This window comes from Primulina huaijiensis, chromosome 15 (genome assembly GCF_012295235.1).
Source record: "Primulina huaijiensis isolate GDHJ02 chromosome 15, ASM1229523v2, whole genome shotgun sequence".
Classification (NCBI taxonomy): Eukaryota; Viridiplantae; Streptophyta; class Magnoliopsida; order Lamiales; family Gesneriaceae; genus Primulina; species Primulina huaijiensis.
The window spans coordinates 24980658-25001147 of NC_133320.1; the positions used below are offsets into that span (position 1 = coordinate 24980658).

The 20490-nt window shown below is 35.9% G+C and overlaps 3 protein-coding genes, 1 long non-coding RNA gene, 1 other non-coding gene and 1 pseudogene across 8 annotated transcripts; 1 reads left to right on the top strand and 5 right to left on the bottom strand.

Moving 5' to 3' along the window:
* Positions 1-549: 549 nt before the first annotated feature.
* LOC140958247 (protein MULTIPOLAR SPINDLE 1-like) lies at positions 550-6047 on the bottom strand. 4 transcript variants are annotated; one of them, XM_073415630.1, is made up of 10 exons: positions 5661-6047; positions 5511-5568; positions 5103-5258; positions 4880-4942; positions 4163-4248; positions 3984-4038; positions 3069-3182; positions 1845-1938; positions 1161-1231; positions 550-912 (listed from the first exon to the last, which is right to left on the bottom strand). In XM_073415630.1, the coding sequence occupies exons 1-10, from the start codon at positions 5940-5942 to the stop codon at positions 728-730; spliced, it is 1164 nt and encodes a 387-aa protein (XP_073271731.1). In that variant the 5' UTR covers positions 5943-6047; the 3' UTR covers positions 550-727. The 4 variants fall into 4 exon arrangements, with proteins under 4 accessions (XP_073271731.1, XP_073271730.1, XP_073271732.1 ...); XM_073415629.1 differs by having other exon boundaries at positions 1845-2037; positions 5661-6042; XM_073415631.1 differs by lacking the exon at positions 3069-3182 and having other exon boundaries at positions 1845-2037; positions 5661-6045.
* Positions 1945-2934, top strand: LOC140958248 (uncharacterized). The gene is made up of 2 exons (XR_012171759.1): positions 1945-2545; positions 2621-2934. It is a non-coding gene; the product is annotated as an uncharacterized lncRNA (long non-coding RNA).
* Positions 6048-6456: 409 nt separating the features above from the next.
* On the bottom strand, positions 6457-12638 carry LOC140958449 (eukaryotic translation initiation factor-like). Its single transcript, XM_073415890.1, has 9 exons — positions 12285-12638; positions 11056-11127; positions 10421-10516; positions 9798-10019; positions 9404-9495; positions 8960-9047; positions 8471-8821; positions 7987-8229; positions 6457-7900 (listed from the first exon to the last, which is right to left on the bottom strand). Exons 1-9 carry the CDS (start codon positions 12441-12443, stop codon positions 6842-6844), a joined length of 2382 nt encoding a protein of 793 aa, XP_073271991.1. The 5' UTR covers positions 12444-12638; the 3' UTR covers positions 6457-6841.
* On the bottom strand, positions 11499-11605 carry LOC140960595 (small nucleolar RNA snoR103). The gene has a single exon (XR_012172199.1). It is a non-coding gene; the product is annotated as a small nucleolar RNA snoR103 (small nucleolar RNA).
* A 1063-nt stretch (positions 12639-13701) lies between the features above and the next one.
* On the bottom strand, positions 13702-15478 carry LOC140960182 (uncharacterized; annotated as a pseudogene).
* A 395-nt stretch (positions 15479-15873) lies between these two features.
* On the bottom strand, positions 15874-20490 carry LOC140959792 (uncharacterized). The gene is made up of 6 exons (XM_073417806.1): positions 20167-20490; positions 19410-19691; positions 18669-18842; positions 18418-18524; positions 17219-17544; positions 15874-16714 (listed from the first exon to the last, which is right to left on the bottom strand). Exons 1-6 carry the CDS (start codon positions 20272-20274, stop codon positions 16128-16130), a joined length of 1584 nt encoding a protein of 527 aa, XP_073273907.1. The 5' UTR covers positions 20275-20490; the 3' UTR covers positions 15874-16127.

Here is a 20490-nt window from a genome sequence, read left to right on the forward strand (position 1 = left end):
CAAGTACTCTCGTTTTTTAGACTTTATCTTCAGAAACCAACTTGATAAAGTAAATATTCTTGTTGGTACGTTTCCGTTATTAATTTATTAAAAATTATCTAGATATAGATAATTACTCTTGTTGATTTGTTTCCATATGCGTGTTTCCTGAACAAAAATTTGTTAGTATTGATTATTTTATAACTTTTATTTGATTTTTTGTCCTTTTCTTATTTATTAGATATTATTTGGTTCCATTTATAGAAAATGCTTTACCTTTTTGACTTTTGCATTGTATGTGCATATGCACTCTTTACGGATTAATCATAAATAAAATTGACACCTTAAGTCCTCAACCATTATTTATTCATTTTAATTTCATTTATCCATGATTAAATTGAAAATGGTGCCGTATAATGTCGATCAAAATTTATTGATGAAAAAGTTGAAAATAGCTTCACAAAAATTTGAATATATATTTATTTTTATTAAACCCTGAAAATATTGTTTATACATACAATTTATGCAATCCTAACAAATTCAATGTTCAAATTTTATATTTTTCTCTAGCATGTATCCACCCAAAATTTTGACACCATATAATGTTTTTGGGAAAAAACACTCTTGCATTGAATTCGAGTTCGTATGCTATGATGTGACCCAAAATACGCTAGTCACATAAATATGAACATGAAATATTCTTATTTATTTTGAAAATTTTGTGGCCTACGCGTGTAGAGTGTAGCATTCAGCCAAACAACTTAGTAAGGACGTCTGGTTGTAGTTTAAGAACAGAAGAAATCCGACCCAGTTGTGGGGTTAAATCTCCCATGACCCAATCCATATATAGCATGTATAGTGCATTTCTGCCCTCTAACAGCTCCAACGCTTTTCGGGCATGGAAAATGGATGCAACCCAATCTTCTAAAATCCCTACCAACATCACACGAAGTCATTTTGGGAAAATATACTCGTTCCAAACAATCCGCCAGATGTTCCGTACCAAATGATGCATTCATATGTTATTCCATGTATTCAATTAAAAGACACATGGTAAATAAATTGACACATGCATGAGTTAACATATCATGATACTAGCAGTTGTGTGAAGAGAAGAATAAATCACTGAATATGATCAAATATATTGATGATTATAAAAATTGATTCAAGAAAACACTTACTTAAATCAAATTCTTGACCGGTTGACCAAAAAATTAAACAGTCTGAAATCAAAAATTCAATGAACTGGATCCTGCCATCCCCGTAATTTCTCATTAATGACACTCGAGAAATTTCGTTGGGAAATAGAAAACCATAAGTAGTCTACGACATGAAAAATGGTAAGTAAGCTACAAAAACATCAAATTCAAATGCTCTAATTTTACAGCATAGAAAGTCAAAAGAAAGATGTGCAGAAATTTATTCTAAGAAAGTTGTTCGAGTTCCAAATACAACCAAATCGTCCAAGTACCTTGGGGTCCTCTGAAATTTTTGTTGCTTGAGATATGGTCTGTACACTACAAACTATTATACAACAATAAAACAAAATCGATGTGTACAAGTAATATTAAGTGACTATTATGTTGCATGCCACTGAATATACAAAACATCATTTGAAGCATGTGCTATACTAAAAGCTAAGCACTGGTTTACACGTAGATGCAGCAGTTGTGCCTTGCTATGCTGTGAAACTAGGCATGTGCCTAGTGCACTTTAAATAACTATGTTTCTAATTGAACAACATGGTTTTCTTGCTGTCAAAAAACAGCATGTACTAAATAGAGGAAAAAAATTCTGGAGCTAAAGCAGCCATACGAGTTATCTATGCCGATACTCGTAAATACTATGTGAATTCTAACACTTACATTATGTACAGGCAATTATGCATTTTGGGGAAGGCACGATCAAATGGATCCATGAAGAGCAAAATTTCTGCAACTAGAGAAATTCTCTGAGAAACTGAAAGGATCAGGCGTTGGCCAACATAAGGATCGGTTCCAAGCTTACACAATAAATGCTGAATATAAAACTGGAGATTATTTTGACAATGACGGGACTCTGAAAAGGAAAAGAAAAACAATTTAAAACTGGAAATTAAGTTGAACTAACTCGCCAATAAAGATGCTCAAATTTGGGCATTACAGCATTCTTTTTAATTTCTTTTAGGAATACACAGCATCGAAGGCATGCTCAGAAGCCAAAGCCTAGTTCATTATGTTACTAACAGAGGTTGGTCAACGTTAAATAGCTGCAGACTAAAAAATCCTGATTAATTGAAGTAGATCTTGAAATACCATTCCTACAAATTCTTCTAAATATTCTGAGATTAAAGATGGATGGATGTGCTTATCAGCCAAATCTTAATTCTTGTGTTTTGCTTCATTTATTTTGTCTAGAACAGGCTTTTAGACCTGAAACTTTTGTTTTATAGAACTAACTTGCTTATCCCTTGTTCAAGATTCAGATGATTGACCGTCACAGCATCCCCAGACATTATAAAATATATTAGCTTGGCTAACTTCAGGTACATACAGCTGGATTCTTCTGAAGAAGAATGGAATCTCAAGTTGTTCTCAGCCGCTTGCCAATTAAGACAGAATGGCCCAGGCCTTGAAATTTCATATTCAAGCAGAACATTCAGGTTGTTTCAAGCTCGTTGAGTCTATAACTTGAACTAAGAAGTAGTTAAGCATATCTCTTGCCATAAAATACAGTAATTTTGGGCATAGACATGGTCTTAGAACTCTTTCTAGTGAATAAAATAAGTCGCGAGTCACAAAACATATATATGAGGAGTTATGAGGAAACAGTCTGCAGGAGGAGTATTTGTAAAAGTATGGAGCACCAGCATGTTTTGTGTGAAAGAGAATTGAGTAAAGTTGGAAACATCAGTGGAAAATACATCAAATTTATGGCCTACTTGTTTTTGAAACCCAAATCCACCAGTAAACTAAAGTCTAAAAGAAAATCAAAAGGTTATCAATGACACAACTCAATCCAATAAAGCAAAATATTTGCATAAATAACAATGAGCCAACATAGCAACGAAGGCAAGAAAAACTTCAAACAGACACACGATCAACCATTACCATCTCCTAGTGACCCATCGCACATCCTTCGTGTCAAACGCAGGATTAAGCTACTAACAATGCTATCAACAGTCTTGTCAATATTTCCTTTTGATGATAGAGCTTTAAGTGTGGCTTCATAGAACCAGAAAATAACATTAGACAAATTACAGGTTATAACAAATATTTTTCAACCGTTCTATCGAAGAAAAAAGATATTATAAGATCACATGCCATGAAAACTAAACTCACATGAGTTAGAAATGCCATTGAGCAAGCTGTTCCTCTCTAGGCAAGCAATGGTATCAGATTAACCTAGGCAAATAGTTATTTAGTCTTTCCACTGACATATTAATCGCTTGGTTTGAATTGGAAGTTAATGTTAGAATAGAGTGAAAACATTAAATTTAGATATTTTCCCAGAAATGTAGTATGGGTATCAAAAAACTGGTGAAAATTAATATACTTCAAATCACTGTGGTTTTGAGCAAGGATAGTTCATACTAACTAGAAAATGAAAAGTTTGTGGATGTTCCAAAATGAAAATTGGATTATTCTTTTTTAGAAAACTGTATAGTGGGTTTCTACATTCCTGTTAACTGTCGCATTTTCAAGATTTGGAAGAAAAGATGATGAACTTCTCTATGGTTTCTCAAGGATTGTTAATTTTATAAAACAAGAAGACATAAGTAAATAAAATGAAGTAGAATGTGATAATCTCCTCTAAAACTGATATGCCACCTTCTCATCCCAGAAACTACCTAATGCACAAAAAGAAACAGGTGTGACTATTGAGCACGTCTACTTCACATCCTTGGCACTTGGAATACCTTTTTCTTTTGCCAAATATAGGAAGGCCATTCACCAGCACTGCTGGTATTTTAAGTATAGCTTTGGCATGCTTATAGGAGGAAGGAAAATAATGAAAAATTGTACCAAGAATAAAGTCAACAGCTTGGCGAGACAAATTCTTAAAATTTCCCTCCTCTACCTGCAAAACATATGGAAGCCTGAATAAAACGTCAAAAGTGATGAACTATGAGTGGTGAAATAATAAATTTTATCAACTTTAATTTGATGAAACCATGGTGGGAAGAAAGGATAAAGCAACACACTCTGGCCACAGAGGAATTCTCACAAAGCTCCACAAGAAAATCTACTGAAGCTCTCAGTTGCTCCATTTTATTTTCACTGAAAAAATCTGTCAAGGACAATAATCAAGCAGTAAGGCACAATAAACTCAAACTAGAAACAAAATTTCACCTGTGTCAAAGAAGAAAAACATCAACCAACTTGCACTTCCGTCACTATGATAAACCATGTTTTCCTTTTAATTCTTCCACACACCCACAGATGTCAGAGATATTTTACGTGCATCTCGACATGATCTTGGAGTTCAAACATATTTCTGAGAGCCACCTCAAATTTATGGACGTGAAATGTTTGGCCTGTTTACTGATGCTGATACATGGATATTCTAGTATGATTCGTACTGTATTTGGAAGCAACAAGAAACTTTTAGGTAAAAAAAATTATAGGAATGAGAATTACTCGTGTTGCACTTATTGTGCTAGTCTCATTCACAGCATCATGGAAAAACAAGCTTCTCCTATTTTTAGCCAAATTCACGTTTCTTTCATGAAATCTACGTTTAACTTTAACATACTTGTCTTAAGTCACCTGAGCGATTGCTCATTTTTAACTTCCCCTTTTCCAAAGGTGACCTTGATAATTAAATTAAAAAAGGTTCAAATCCAATTTATCAGCAATATTTCAATGGTCAAAACACAACTTAGTTCCGGTACTTGAATAAATTAATGAAGAAGTTTCACCTGAGATGCATGATATCTCTGATGAGCAATCATCTCTTTTCCTCTTCCGTTCACTTAATCTCACTGCAATTAGAACCCAAAATGAACTGTTTTTATAACTCTAAGAAATAAAATCGCTACCTGGTTAAAAAACAAGAATAAAGACAAACACTTCAAGGTTCTAGTTGAAAGGTTTCAAATCGATGGATTTGATGTAATTTATAAACAATAGGGGAGGAACAACCCTGTCTAAGAAATCTCCGCTGAAGTACAACACCGAATCTCTTCTGATCAGATCCAGCTCCATTTGTAGTATCCTTAGGACTACTATCCCCCAAATCATCGAAGAAATAGCATTTGCACATCATGTTTTCCGGAAAGACGTCATGATGCATCCAATCTAATGTTAAAAACTAATTTAGTGTTATGAAAGTATCGTCAACAAATAAAAAATCTCAGAACTCCATCATAATATTATTTTCTGCCTTCAAATGTTTCAGCATTCGTTTTATGAAAATTCAAAAATAGTAACACAAAAGTACATTAAGAGACATTTGAGAAGTATACATCATAAAACAACAAGAACACTGCTCGATTTTCACAGTCGCATATTATTCCTAGAGAGAGAGAAAGAGACAAATAGAGAGCTAACCTTCAGCAAGTTTGAGATCTTCCTTAAGCCTCATAATTTCCTCTTTCCACTGTTTAGACTAAACTTTTCCAAAAAGAAAAAAAGAGTGATCACTCGCACCACACATAAAGATAGTTTACAAAAAACAAAAAGAAAATTGAGAGTGGCAACCTTTCGTTTCCATTTGATTGCGTCTGATTCAGAGACATTGCTGCAAGAAGTTTGAGACTGAACTTTATTAGCAGTAGCAACAGAAGAAGGATGGCGCCGGGAATTGAGAATGGCGATTGCCATAGCGAGTTTCATACGGGGATTAAAATCGCATTTATCTTGCTTCGGCGGATTATCCATCTTCCTTACTGAGATGAGATAGTTCACATCGCGGGAATGATTTGAAAAAGTGGCGGCCAATAAATTTATATGCGAGCACGTGTTATGTTCAATGGGCCACATCAATGGCCCATAGAATTATTCATGGTGGCCCTTTGGGCTTCAAATGTTCTGTATCGGTGGGCGACTTAAATTTGAGAGGATGATCTTTTAAACAAATGTGGAGTAATTTAAGGCCTACAGGAAATAACCACGGTCAAATTGTCAATCCATGTACATTATCCTCCCTGTGTAAATCTTTTCAATCTATTTAATAATTTTTAAACAATTGAACAAGCGATTGAAATAAAAATTATTTGTCACATCTTTTTTTAATAAATTTAATTTAAATGTATAAATAAAGATGGAGAAATATGCTAGAAACTCAAAATAGAACATAGAAATGGAAAACCCGGTAGACATGAGTTGTAAAACATAGGAAAGAGTAGACGACAAATTTACCATAATTCCTGTAGTACGATGTTTTCATGTGTTCATTTTAAATGATAAAAAAAACAATTGATACTTGACATAAAATATAGACCGCGTGTATAAAAGACAGATAACTCCCAGCAATTAAATAGTCCTTACAAGAAAATGGAACAAACGTATCTCTCTCATATAAAATGGTGCAAAGTCGAATTATTATCCCGATTTACCGTCATTTAACAAGTCAAAAAACTAATTAAATAAACAACTAATGAAAAACAAAACAAAACAACTCGAGAGAACCAAAATCTATCATATTCCAAGTTTTCCCCACTAATGAACACACAACTATGGCCTGAATAAAAAGTACAGAGCCCATCACCCAACACCCATCACCTCATTCTCCATGGCTCCACACCAACTTGTCAAGAAATGACATTGTTGACACGCATAGCATGGCATAATTCACAGACCAAAAACCGCAGCAATGGAAGAGAAAAATGAGCACATTCATTTTACGAGGTTACAGATAACTCCTGCAGGATGAGTGAGCACTAAAATAGGCTCTCACACGCAGCAATAACAGGTGCCTGTGAATCCATTATCTTCGTACCAATCCGATCGGAGCTAACAGCCTTTATTGTAGCCATAAATATGGCTTTTTGGAAAAAATTATCACCAACCTTTGTGAGAATCTCTTTCAGCGATTTGAAGTCCAATCCGCCGGCTATAATTAGTTTCCCAATAATTTCACCAAAATTAGCCGGGGCTTTGGGTAAATCAATTGCGAGGTCATCCAGTAGAACCGCATATGCAAGACATCCAGTAGCAATATCGATCTCGTTGATAACCTTCTTTGCCAGCAAGTGTTCCAAAAGTTTTGAGACAAGTTCAACACAAGGTGGGCTTTTCTCCAAACCTTGGGAGATGGCCTCTCTGACTACCTCAGAATGATATGAAGGTGACTGCAATTCCTCCACACATTGCAAGGCTTCATCCAAAAGTTTGATGCTAAAATATTCCTCTAGAATCGAGGTTATTTTCCTCTTAAGCTCACCTGGATTCAACCTTGCAACCGGGGCCAATGGCTTGTCAGTAACTGGAACAGTAGTTGCCTTTGGAACCTGAGCCTGACCATATGAGGTAGGCACTTGAGAAGCTGATTCTGTGGAATATCCACTATAGTTGGCTGCCCGAGGAAGTGCACTACCGCTACCTTGCAAGAGGGCACTTGCTCTGCCACTCATTAAACCACCACCACCTTGAGGTAGAAACCGCTGGTTAACCGAAGGCGATTTACCTATTAGTGGCGGTTGAACACGACCAGCATTCTGAATGTTCGAACCATCACCTCTTGGCATAGATCGAGATCTCGAAACTTCCCAATTGTCATTATCCATGCCAGGCATTCCAGGCATTTTCCTTGTTCCAGGCATGCCAGGCATCATACCACCTGAACCAGGCAGGTTCATGGGGAAGCCACTGGGACTGATATTCCCTTGAGGGACAGAAGCAATTACCCGACTATTTCTAATGCTAGCAGTAGCACCTGGACGTAGCCCCAAATTCTTCTCAGCTTCTGTATGGATCTCCGTGATGGTTTTGACTTTCACCTAATAAGTCAGAACAGAAAACCAGATAACAATATTTCGAAGGATAAAACATGGAGAACGGTAGTAAAAATAAGATAATGGGTTACCTCTTCCCGCCTTGGAACCCAATTATTAGCCCGCAGATCTAGCACATTACGAACCATAAACCTCATTCTTGTAGCCAACCGAGGATTTGTTGACAGTTCCTTCAAGCGATTGAAATACATGTCATTGATACGCTTAGATTTAGGATTTTCATCAAGCTGATTACCAATGGTGTTAAAGAACTGACATATGGCTTCAACATTCTCCTCTTCTGGACAACTCTTGGTATCAGATCCCAAGAGTTCCTGTGAAAAAGCCCAAAGCTATCAGACCAAGTAGTTGCTGATAAAATACAAATAAATTGAAGCACAAAAGAAATATAGAGGTAAAAGAGATGATATACAATAACATAGGTAAATGGGTAAAAATTAATAGAAAATCATGGAAACATATATAAAGATATGAAGTGATGCATAGACACAGAAAGAGGGAAGAGGGGGGGTGTTCACACACACACACACACACACACAGAGAGAGAGAGAGAACCAGAACAATATGATGAACAATCTTCTCAGGGATCATCTTCTGCTTTAAAAGTTCACCAATTAGACGGATGTTTCCAAGGGTTCGAAGTTTGATTAACCTTTCTTTATCTCTTCGCTCTAGCTCCTGTTCAGGAGAAGTCATCTGCTGGAGTTCTTCCCTTAATTTGTCAGCACCTTCGAATGCCTCCTGGCAGATATTTAAGAGAACTCGCTTAAATGTAATTTCTCTACCACCAGGCTCGTCTGATGGAAATGGAGGAAGCTTTTCATTCAGATCCGAGCACAACAATGCATACATAGGGCAAAATGTGGGCTCCAGCACAGCCTTGTCAAATATCAAGGAGATAACTCCCTGCAGTAGAAAAAAGAATATAGGCTGAAAAGTGTGAAAATGAATAAAATTTGAGATAGGGAGTAGAGCACTTGTACCAAGAAAACTAGAATATTTTTATAAAACCTACTTCTATATTAAATTTGCAACGTCGTGTACCTTCAAAATATCAGCTGTTGTAATCCCAGAATCAATCAGTTGGCCCTTCAGAACATCGAACTTCTCGGGCGTCAACTTGTTCAGTATGCTGCAAGAAACTCATGACATTAAGCAGCATGTTTTGAAGTACTCTATATTGGAACTCAGGTGCAGAAAGATATCACCAGTGCAACTATCCAGTCACCAATAAATCACAAAATTTCTGCCACTTTCACCATGTGAACATAATATAATGCCAGTGGCGGTAGCAGAAATTTGAAACCCTAAATACAATAATGTCGAGTGATGCACACACAACAGTAAACACACCAGTAAATATTAAGGACGTGAAGAACTAAAACCAGCACAAGCCTCCAAATAAAAAAAAAAATAAAAAAACTAATATAATACTCAAATATAGTCACTTTGTTTGAATCAAAATTTAGCGGAAGTGAACAGTAGTACCCCTTCGCTGTTTTCAAAACAGTGTCCTTTTCAGAAAGATTCCCTCTTCGAACAGACCAAGGTACCTCAGCCTTAACTAAAGTAGGTGCAACCTGTTACACAGCACAATCATTTTTAGTAGCAAAAACAACATGATGATGAGTCAATAACCACAAGCTATTATAAACAATGGCAAATCACCAAATATGCACAATTTCGAAACTCTTACAAGGCTAGATAGCTAGGGCAATCAGAATTTTAGGTTGTAGATTGGATTTTACACTCACATGCACCTTGAACCTTAACACACATGAAACAGTGAAAGAATAGCCTATCATAATTGAAATAGGTTCTCAAAACAGACATAATGATATATCATGCAGGACAAAACCAAAACAAAAAAAAAATGGATTACCCCTTGGTTGGAAGAAATTTGTAATGTTCCAAACTGCATGCTCAGCTGCTCTTGCTTATTGTATAGGTTTATATCCTGTAGCCTAGGGTCAATCTGTCCAAATTCTCTGTCTCTTATTGCTTCCCGAGATCTCTCCTCTGTAGGCACAGTAGATTTTGCAGAACGATCACGCCAGTCACGAGTGTCCGGCTTAGAATAGTTACTCTGAACCATATTTTGAAGCTACAAAAGGAAGGTACTTCCTGTTACATTGTTATTAAAATAAGACAAAACCCCAAAGACAAAATATTGAACAGTTGATGGCCTAAATCAACTCTAACCTTAATCAACTCTAACAACCTGTACACCGTTCTAGATACATTAATGTCCAACCGATAGGGTAACAGGATGTATAGAGTCAACTAAAGTGAGAAATAAATTATCACGTTTTCAGTAAGACATGAACTTACATAAAATATTGAACAGTTGATGGCCTAAATCAGCTCTAACCTTAATCAACTCAAACAAACTATACACCATTCTAGATACATTAATGTCCAACCGATAGGGTAACAGGACGTATAGAGTCAACTTTACTAAAGTGAGAAATAAACTACCATGTTTATGGTAAGACATGAACTTACATTGTTTTCTCCATGACCCCAGCTTGGCTCTATACCAAAAAATTCGGTTTCAACCTCTTGTTTGACTCTTAAAATATCTGCAGGGATGTCGACCACCTACGAAAAGGTAATCAAGTCATGGCAAATTGACGCAGTGACGGCCAACAGCCAGGAAAGTATAAGAGAGAATTCAAAAGGCCGGATGACTTCAATGCAACGCACATGACAAGGGCGGGCAATTCGAACTAGCTGGTTTCAAATCGGTAAAATAGGTGATAACTCAAAAAATATAATATAATTACAGTATAACCTCTATAAATTAATTGCATACGGACATTCTAAGTACTTCTAACTTAAAAATCGTTGATTAATGGATAAATTGCCAATTCATTATGTTATCTGAGTAAACTTACCATATAACAAAGTATCTGTAGATTCAGCTAAGAAATCATTTATATTTCACTAAATAAATCAAAAAACATGAACTAACCCACTAAAGAGTTATAAAGCTATAAAAAAAATTGTGAGTAAACCAAAATATTTACAGATAAAATAACAAAATTAATAGATTTTTTGTCAGTAAAAGAACAAGGCACAAAAACCTAAATACGCAAGATAATATGACAAAAAATCACTAGAAGTGAAAAGCAGATTACCTCCCTTAGCTGCAACAGCTGGTCTCTGGTGTAGCGGATACGCTCACGGCCTTCAAACTGAGACTCGCCAGTCTTAGTGGTCGATTGCACAAAAGCAAGCAAAAAACAACTTAAAAAATGGATTAATGATTTAAATTAAAATCAGATTTCACTGGAATCGTTGAAATCTTCGAATTTAGGCAGAGATTTGCTCAAAAAGTATTTTCACAAATACCAAAAGACTACAGAAATACAAGGACTGTAAATTATTCTAAAACCGAACTATGATTATTGGGGATAATTTAAACTCTTCCAATACCTGAGATAATGACCCATATAATCATGCACATATATAGTTAAAAGGGTGATTTTATACAAATTATAATCACCATAGATTACAAAAAGCCAAACAAAAGACTGGATATCTTGTAAATACAGTATTCATATTATCATGGTATGATGCCAATTATATGCAGGTTCTTGATAGACATCATGATGCTAATTGGATGTCCACCTAAATCCTACATAATTTGCTTTCCGTCCATATTTACAGCAACTGCACACCTTACGCGCGCTGCCAAGAATTAGGACGTCCACATCAACGGACTCAAATTAAGAACCCCGCCTTTATACTTGGATGCAACAAGATGAATGTACAGATCTTGATTTTGTCAAAAGGCAGCTTTAGGATCTTTGCTCAAATATATATGAGTCGAAAAAAGAGAAGGGCTACACACAAACACTGGACAATTACATATAGCATATTTCTTTCCCCGAGAAAACTTCTGGAAAAGGTTAGCTCAAACTATCAGAATTGGCATATATTCGAGAACAAAATAGATCAACAACTTCATGACATTTTTAGTTTTTAGTTACACTTAGATTCTATATATATATATACGTGTCTGAAATCACATGCATCAATGCACATTTTTTTTTTTTTGCAAAATACACAACACAGAGCCAAAAATGACATACATATAAAGACATAATACCAAGTGAATCGATTTATTCACCTTCAATAACCCGCTTTCATGAATTTCACATAAGAATGACAAATAACTCATATTGGACTTCAAAATTGCTCTGCATATACATAGCACAAGGAATACAAAACATGATAAACAAATCAATACACACCCAATCCAAACAATCCAGACACGAGGACAAATCAATAATATTTTCAAAAAGAAACATCCATGACAAGTAGAAAACCCAAGATCTGAAAAAGAATCGTAACAAAATCCAACCTTGTAAGAAGAGAGTGAAGATGCAGCGGTACCACCATGCGGACGCAGCGGTAGGAGATCAGAACTCGGTGCCGTCGATGAATCGAAGCGCGAGACAAATGCCCTGCCGCGTGTGCCACCACCTGGTCTCAAGCTCAAAACAGTCTGATCAGCCTGCATAACTCGGAAATCGGAAATCTTCGCCGTCCAATCAACCACAAACTGAAAATCGCAAATCTTCCTAGTTATCTAGAAGATAGAACAAATCGGAGATAAGGAAAAAATTGGAGAGAAAAGGAGAGAAATTTATGTTTCCTCTCTCTACAAGAGGAGGAGACGAATTGCGAACGTGGGGAAGGAGTGTACTTATATGTAAGGCGAGCCGATAAAGAGAGAAAAACCCTTATTTATGGGGGTGAAGAATGATCGGGCTAAAATTTGGGGGCCTCAACTTCAATTATAAATAGTTTCGGACTTCAGATAATTTCATCTTTTGGGGGTCTCCAGTGCTAATTTCATCTCCAGTTAGGAAAATTTTGGGCCAGAATAGAGTTGCCATTTATATTAATGTCCGAATCCTTCAGACATCATTATAATGCACGTTATATTTTTTGAAATAAAAATACGTACTTTTTATTGTGAAATGTTTTATAGGATAATTGTGGTTATTAATAAAATGGCAAAAAATTTATCAGTTAACTTTGAATCCAATATCTAAACCTTTATTCCCAGTTTTCTTATGAATTATAATTGCACGTTTGTGCTTTAGGCTTTTAGCATATCTTGTAGCCTGCCTGAGTCCCAAATAATGTCAATGGAGTTCCCATTTGACCTATAAGAGGGTGTATTTTTAGTAAAATGTTTGTACATAGATATTACTATTACTATTAATGAAAGGAGATGACTTAGATAAACTAATTTTTGTGTGTTTTGTGAAGAATTTTTTTTTTTTTTTGTTTTTAACCAATTTTAATTTTGATAAATTTTAAATACATTCACATGTCGTTATTTAAAATAAATTTATCTAATATTTCTTCGGATCAAATCCAAGTTTAAATTTCAACTCCTTATTAAATTTAAGAAATTGATCATTATCGGATATGTACGTGCCCTTCAATATTTTGTCCATAATATCAAGAATAAAATGTCATTTTAATTGAAAGTTAAACCAAAGATATTTTTCTATATGTATATTGTGAAATGTTTTTCGCATACACTGAGATAATGTTTGTAATAGTTTATTTTAATTGCTTCCAAGTTTTTAGTTAATTAAATATTTGAAAATTATATGTAGACTCAGAACTCAAATTCCTTCAACTAGAGCAAGCAGGTAATCTCATATCAGGTAGCAGCTTGACATGAAATCTCTTCAAAGATGGTCCAACACTCTAACCTAAAGCTGACCCCTAGTTCCATAGCCTTTTTCCAGACTCCTACATTGGCGAGTCTTTCTGAAGCCCAACCTCAAAGTCCTCTCCTCTTGTTGCTGGTACCCATTTTGTCATGTCTAAGCTTATGTGCACAACAATTCTTATGTTTTTTCCTCACATTTTTTCATTTTACTTAGTTAAGGTTTAATTGATCAAGAGAGTCCAGAATTACAAAGCTTCAGTCCTTGTGGTACGCTCTCTGGAAAGGGGGATTCATGGCCCGAGATGAATTAAAGTTATATATTATAATAAGGAAAGAAAGAGCTTTGATTGATTGCTCGTGACAACTTATCGATCCTCTTTAGCGGTGAATATGAATTCAGTGATTGCAAACACTACTAAGTCTAGTCCAACCCAGTTTTAAATCGGTGGTCTTGATCCCATGAGAAGAAACGAAGGAGGACAATACTCATCTATTAAGCTAAGTGCGAGAAAATCCTTTTCAACTAAAACAATTGCTCGAAAATGGTACTGATAGAATTGCACTAACAGGGCATGTAGGAGTTAAATGTCATTAGTGTACACACAATGAATAGATATAGGAAGTGTAAATCATACAAACATATCACCTTCTGGTCTCCATACACGAACGAGCCGATCATAGAACAAGCAAGTTGCAACTGCTGAACCCTTACTTTTCCTATCAACAAATAAATCCCCGCTTTGCCAGTCTGCTCCATAAGCAAGAGAACCATGCTTCTCATAAGTTTCAACCACTTGGGCTTGAGCGTCTTTGATTTTCAAAATCGCAAATCCATTGCGCATGCAGGCCGCCAAAACCAGGTCGGATATAGAAGGATGGTGCTTGATTCTCCAGACTCCTCCACCTAGGCCTATCGAAGAATCGCTTATCGCTTTTGATGTTGATCTAACATCCCATATCCTAAGTTGTTCATCATAACTACCGGTAAGAAGAATATTAGAGTCAGTAGAGCTTTTGGCGATACAACAAATATCCATTTTGTGAACTTCGGTGTTCTGGAAAACTATTTTTGAAGGGTCATTTCTTAAATCCCAACAGCTAAACGTGCAGTCATCCCAACCTCTGTACACCAACATTGGTTGGTGGATATCAAAAGAAGCGGCCCACAGTTCAAATTCATGAGCTTTCCATTTTTGTAAGATGTTAAAGTTCAGAATCCTAGAGGGAGATTATAAAGACCGACCCATTGCAAAGGCCAACTACTATGGATGTTGCAGAGGAATTCCAGTCAACGCACAGATACATGGAGAACTGATGCATTTGCCACACATTTCTTTTCAGATGAATCCCTGTATCAGCTGAAGCTTCCCGGCATCGGCATCAACATCAAAAAGTGTTACGGAAACTGATCGACTAGGCCGACCACCCTCTTGACGAACATAGGTGGAGGCCGCAAGCACGTTGTACAACGACCCGTGGCGACAAAACTCTACAGCATCTGCGTTTCTATCTAACAAGCAATGCCCGATTTCCATGTATGCACCTAACACGTGTAGACACACATGATAAAACCCAAAAATAAAAGTTGCATACTCTGGTCGTTCAACCATTTTATCGAACATGTCACGGATCCAAATAAACACCATTGAAGGAAACATCGAACAGCACCAACCTCGGACGCAATTTCGACCACAATTTCTTCCAACTTAAACAACTGATTTCAGTCCCTTAGAACTTAGAAGGGAGTAGAAAAGAGAATATATATGGTGATTATTAAAATAATTGAATAAAATATCATTTTATGTATACTTGCCATCAAATTAAAGTAAAGTAAAGAGTCATATTGGTGAAGTACAAATGAAAATCACAATTATATCATCATCTATACATACAATATATTAACAATATTAAGGGATTTAGAGTATTAATTTATTTATAATTTATTTATAAACACAATATTTTGTCTACTTTTTTTTATTTTTGAAATTTACTAAATATTATTTTATTTTTATCTAAACATTTTATTATTAATTCATCATGAAAATTAATTTAGAGGGAAAAAATTATATATATGCACAGATCAAAAAGTGTTCGAAGTTTTGGACAATCATCATCAATCTATAATCACCATCTTAGAATTCCTATTTCATTTTAAATCTCAAACTTCCTTTTTTTTTGGACATTGTCTCATCATTCTTCAAATTATTTTTTGGAGTCAACCATTATATGGAATGTATATACCAGCCAGCAAAGGGAATCGGTAAATATGGTCCATTTACAGCACAAGTACAACCAGATCCTCTGAAATCTGCGGATAAACATACAAATTTTTGAAGACACGATATTCTAGTGCTCTCAATATTGCAGGATTCTTCATCAAACTTAATTTCCAAATCCCACAACTGCAGAATATCACTAAAAAACTAGTACCAAATCACGAATTTCTACTCAGAAGGGAAAACCAAAACCGTCTAGTTTTGAATCAGACAACTGATAGCGAAAGAACGACCATCAAGTAGCTTGATATTCATCATCTTCTGAAATACCAACTAAGAACTTGGGAAGAGAAGCAATATGCGGAAGATGGAGAAGGAAGTCATTTAACGAGTCTTTTCTTGAAATGGAAGGCCCTTGATTAATATCAACACCGTTCCCTTCAAAAGCAAGCTTACATTTAGCATCCTCGTGTACAGAATTATTCATAAGCTCAGAGGAGATGTCTTTCCCATGATCAATATCTTCATGACGGCTCTCTTGAACTTGTGCATTGGAAGCTGTGACAGGATCCTGCAATAGGCAGCAGAGAGAGTTCACCTTTTTCATAAGCGATTTTTCATCCAAGCCCATAGCATGTTGAGTGTCGCTCAGTAACATTTGGGAAATGTTTTCCAGCATGTCCTGGCATTCTGATGCCTTATTTGAAGGTAAATTTCCACAGATCACTTGCTCTGAAATACAATTTCCAATGTGATTCACAAGATCACTCATGGACAGAGAGTGGGGAAGTCCCTGCACCCTTGGCGGTTCCCAAATTTTGGGTACAACAGAAACGGTCTCGCCAAATTTGATGTCCCCTTCATTTACTTGTGGATCCATCACTGGCAGTATTAAGATGATGATAAATAGGAAAAAATAATGAATTCAAATAAAAACAAATCATGTAGTCAAGAGAATAATGACAGTTTGCACGTATTTTGGAAAAGGAGGTAATGAAATAGTTACATAAATATGGTACAATAGGTAATAATAGCTCAAGCAAAGCAATGTCCCATTTCAAAAAAAGGTAAACATTCATGGAGAACCATTCACATGAAAGATTATGGTTAAGATAAGTGTTCGAGAGCAAAACAAATTCACAATTTTGACCACAAAATGTAGTAGGTGTGGGCAACATAGTAAAGATCATTTGATCGAAAAAGAGTCTCATCTCCAGATTGTGGATACCACGGACACACACATAAACAGTATACATGGATCATTTTATTCTTTTTTCACTTATTGAAGCCATAACCAAGAAACAAAGGTGTCCCTAAGGTTTTAGGCCCAGGAATTAAGCATAAGATTCAAGCCCGTCAAAACGCATGATTAGAATATGAACAAACCTGAGATAGGTGATGGAGCTTCTTTAGACACATGCTGAGCGACCAAAGGATTCTGTCCAAAATTGAAGGAAGCTAATGGTGCAGCAGCTGCTGGTGCCACATCCTGGAACACAGAGGGAGATCCTTCAACAACAGTTGGCGTGTCATTACATACTTCACTTTTACATTCTTCTGAGTTTTCGAGACCAGAAACTTGTGAATCAAAATATGGTGAGTCCATGACTATCTCAGGCTGTTGGCTCAAAATACAAAGACGTGCGTCACATTGGATAAGCTTTTCATAATGCTTGTTTAACACACCTGGAGAGCACTGTAGATAATGCTGCCTATTCAAACAGTAAAAAACATTGGCCACGTTTATTATAGTTCCAAGTCTACAAAATCATGGTAAAAAGTAAAAACTTTCCGATTTGCGTCGGTCAATAAAATATTTATTCCCACCATAGTAAGGTGACTTATACATATATCAAATTTGTCAAGGAAAGAAGGGGACAGGTTCATTCATGTAGCACAAAATGAAATCAATCCTGACACAAAATTTAGAAGTATGTAGAAAAAATTGGAAGCCATGAGCGGTACTGAAACAAAATTTAGTACTGTCTAGAAATGTTTCAGGGAAAGTGGTTAGATTTTGGCAGTTGATTGGGTATAACAGATTGTCACACAAAATTTAGACGTATCTAGAAATTGGAAGCCACAAGCGGCAATGAAACAAAATTTAGTACTGTCCAGAAATGTTTTAGGGAAATGGTTAGATTTTGGTAGTTGATTGAGTATAACAGATTGTTAACACCAACAATAAGTGATGGTAATGATTTTCTCTACCGATTGTTCAAAGTGCAAGGAGCAGAGGAAATTGAAGTTTGCATGACAAAAGCCTCAATATTCTCCAGAAATGTGTATCAATGCAAAGGCATACCACCCCAACCCCCACCCCAAAAAAAAAAAACAGAACATTCATATTAATAGCTTATAGTTTGTTCATAAGATCAATTTGCATGCATAAATACAAAATACTCCGAGCTTGTTCCTTCAAACTTGAAAGAAGAAAATGTCCCCTTGAAATTACATACAATCGATTTTCATGATCGAGATTTTGAGTGACTGCTCAATAATAGCAGCAATCCAAAATTTTCGACGACATTCAATCAATAAAATGACAAATAATGGAACACACAAACTAATTTTGAAAGTCTTACCTATATTTTTCAGCCTGCCCATCCGTAAAGTCGGCACTTGCCTGCCAGAGTGTGTGTTTTCTGGGTTGTGGATTGGTTTCCCGGTAAAAGGTGGGCTGTCGAGCCAACTGGATCACACACACGAAAATAATATGCTGAGTAATAAAGCAACAAATGGAATCACCTATTTTTACTTAAAAAATGAATAAGAAATCTGTCTTTGGGTGGTTCAGAAAAAATATTGAGAGCATAAAGTGAGAGAAACTAATTACCATAATTGTCAAAGAGTTGGGACCATTATCAGGACATTCAGCTTTCAGAGCCGTGATATCAGACCACTGTATCTCTATCTTACTCTTGAGACCGCCTTCAAGAACTTCCCAAACAAGTTTATGCTTTGCAAAATAACACTTAGCAACCAGATCACCTTCATATCTTGACTCATACTGCCAAAAGATGATTGGTCAGCAAAAAAATTAAAGAATTTACTCTTTAGAAGATGCCGAAGAACACTACAAATAAAATAAAATTTTCTGGAAAAACTTATTTGTTAGAGCAAGAACGTGAATTGACCAGTTATATCTTGGTTTCGTAGCTTAGTTCTGTATGACCAGAAACAGTGCAAATAACTAGACCTTCAAAAAGTATTTCTTTCATCAAGTCATTCCAAGAAACAAACTTCTGTCTGGAATAAATACAACTGAAAAGATTTGGCTAGAATTAGGGTAACTGGAATATAAATTCTCTTCTTTTAATCCAAAACAGTTTCATTAAACATTGCTTCAACTTGAATGCCTAAGCTCTATTTATACATAACATCATAATACTCCAGATTCTTACATGTGGAGAGCTGGTGAAAGAACGGGTATTATGGCACCCAATTGTCACCAACTTGACTGCCACGATAGTGATATCAAATTACTCTTCAAATTTAAAGCAAAACAGACAGAGTTCTTTCTCAAACAAAAAGAAATTTTGGTAAGAACATTGTAGGCAAAAGTTCAGAATATTACCTCCCACGTGCCAATTCTCAATAACAAAGCTGGAAAATTTGAAGCCTTCAGCTTGTCATTCACGCACGAAGCAACAGTTCCCTTCACATCGGTTTTGGTAAGGGAGTGTGCATTTCCACCAGGCTGCAACATAGTAGGAGCAGTGGTCCCTTGTGAGAGTCTCATTTGGATCAAGTCTATCAAAGATGGACTCTTTCTAAGCCTCAAACCTAAAGGACTCGGTTCGTCAAGAGGGTTGTATTCCGATGGCGAAACAGGAAGCTGGTGATTTCTTGAGCTCCACTGTTAATTAAAAAACAAATCATTGCAAGAGGAATCAAAAGCTGTAGAACGAGTGGGAAAACATGCCAGGGAAACTCGGATAAAGTAAAACACCTACAAGCGCACTATAAAGTAAACAACAAACAACTGCAACAATAATCAGTGCATCAATAAACAAAGATATATGTGTAACGATAGTTCATCTCATTACTTCTTTACATCGAAATTCACCAAGCTTTATAAATATACAAATCAAAGATAACTACTGTTGAGAAATTCGTTTTCCCCATGCTATTCAACGATTATTATTATAAAACACGATAACAATAAACCAAAAAATGGAAAATTAAATACATCAGGAAACTACACGCGATAGGATCCCGACTAATCACGGAGACAAAAAAACAAATCAAAGCAAAAAACATAAACCCTAAACCCGGAATCGGCAATAAAATATGATCATTAAAACTCTAGCAATCAGCTATAGTTTAAAAACCTGGTTAGTTTGAGAAGCGGATGAGCGAGATCGTTTGGCAAGAGGCCCATACTCCTCCGAAAAATCTTCAACCCCCTCGACATGCGGCGATCCCATCAGCTGAACCATCCAATCACAATATCCAAAAATCCAAGAATATTGGAATTCCCTAACCAAATTCGAAATGGAGAATCGGGAATTCCAACTTTATGCGGAGTAAAATGAGAATTACCTCCCTGTTACAAATTAAGAATTATCCACCTTCTCCTTAATAATTTGTGCGTGTTATTGAGGAGAACAAGATATAGAGGAGAAGGCAGAATGTATTACGGTGACATCGCATTC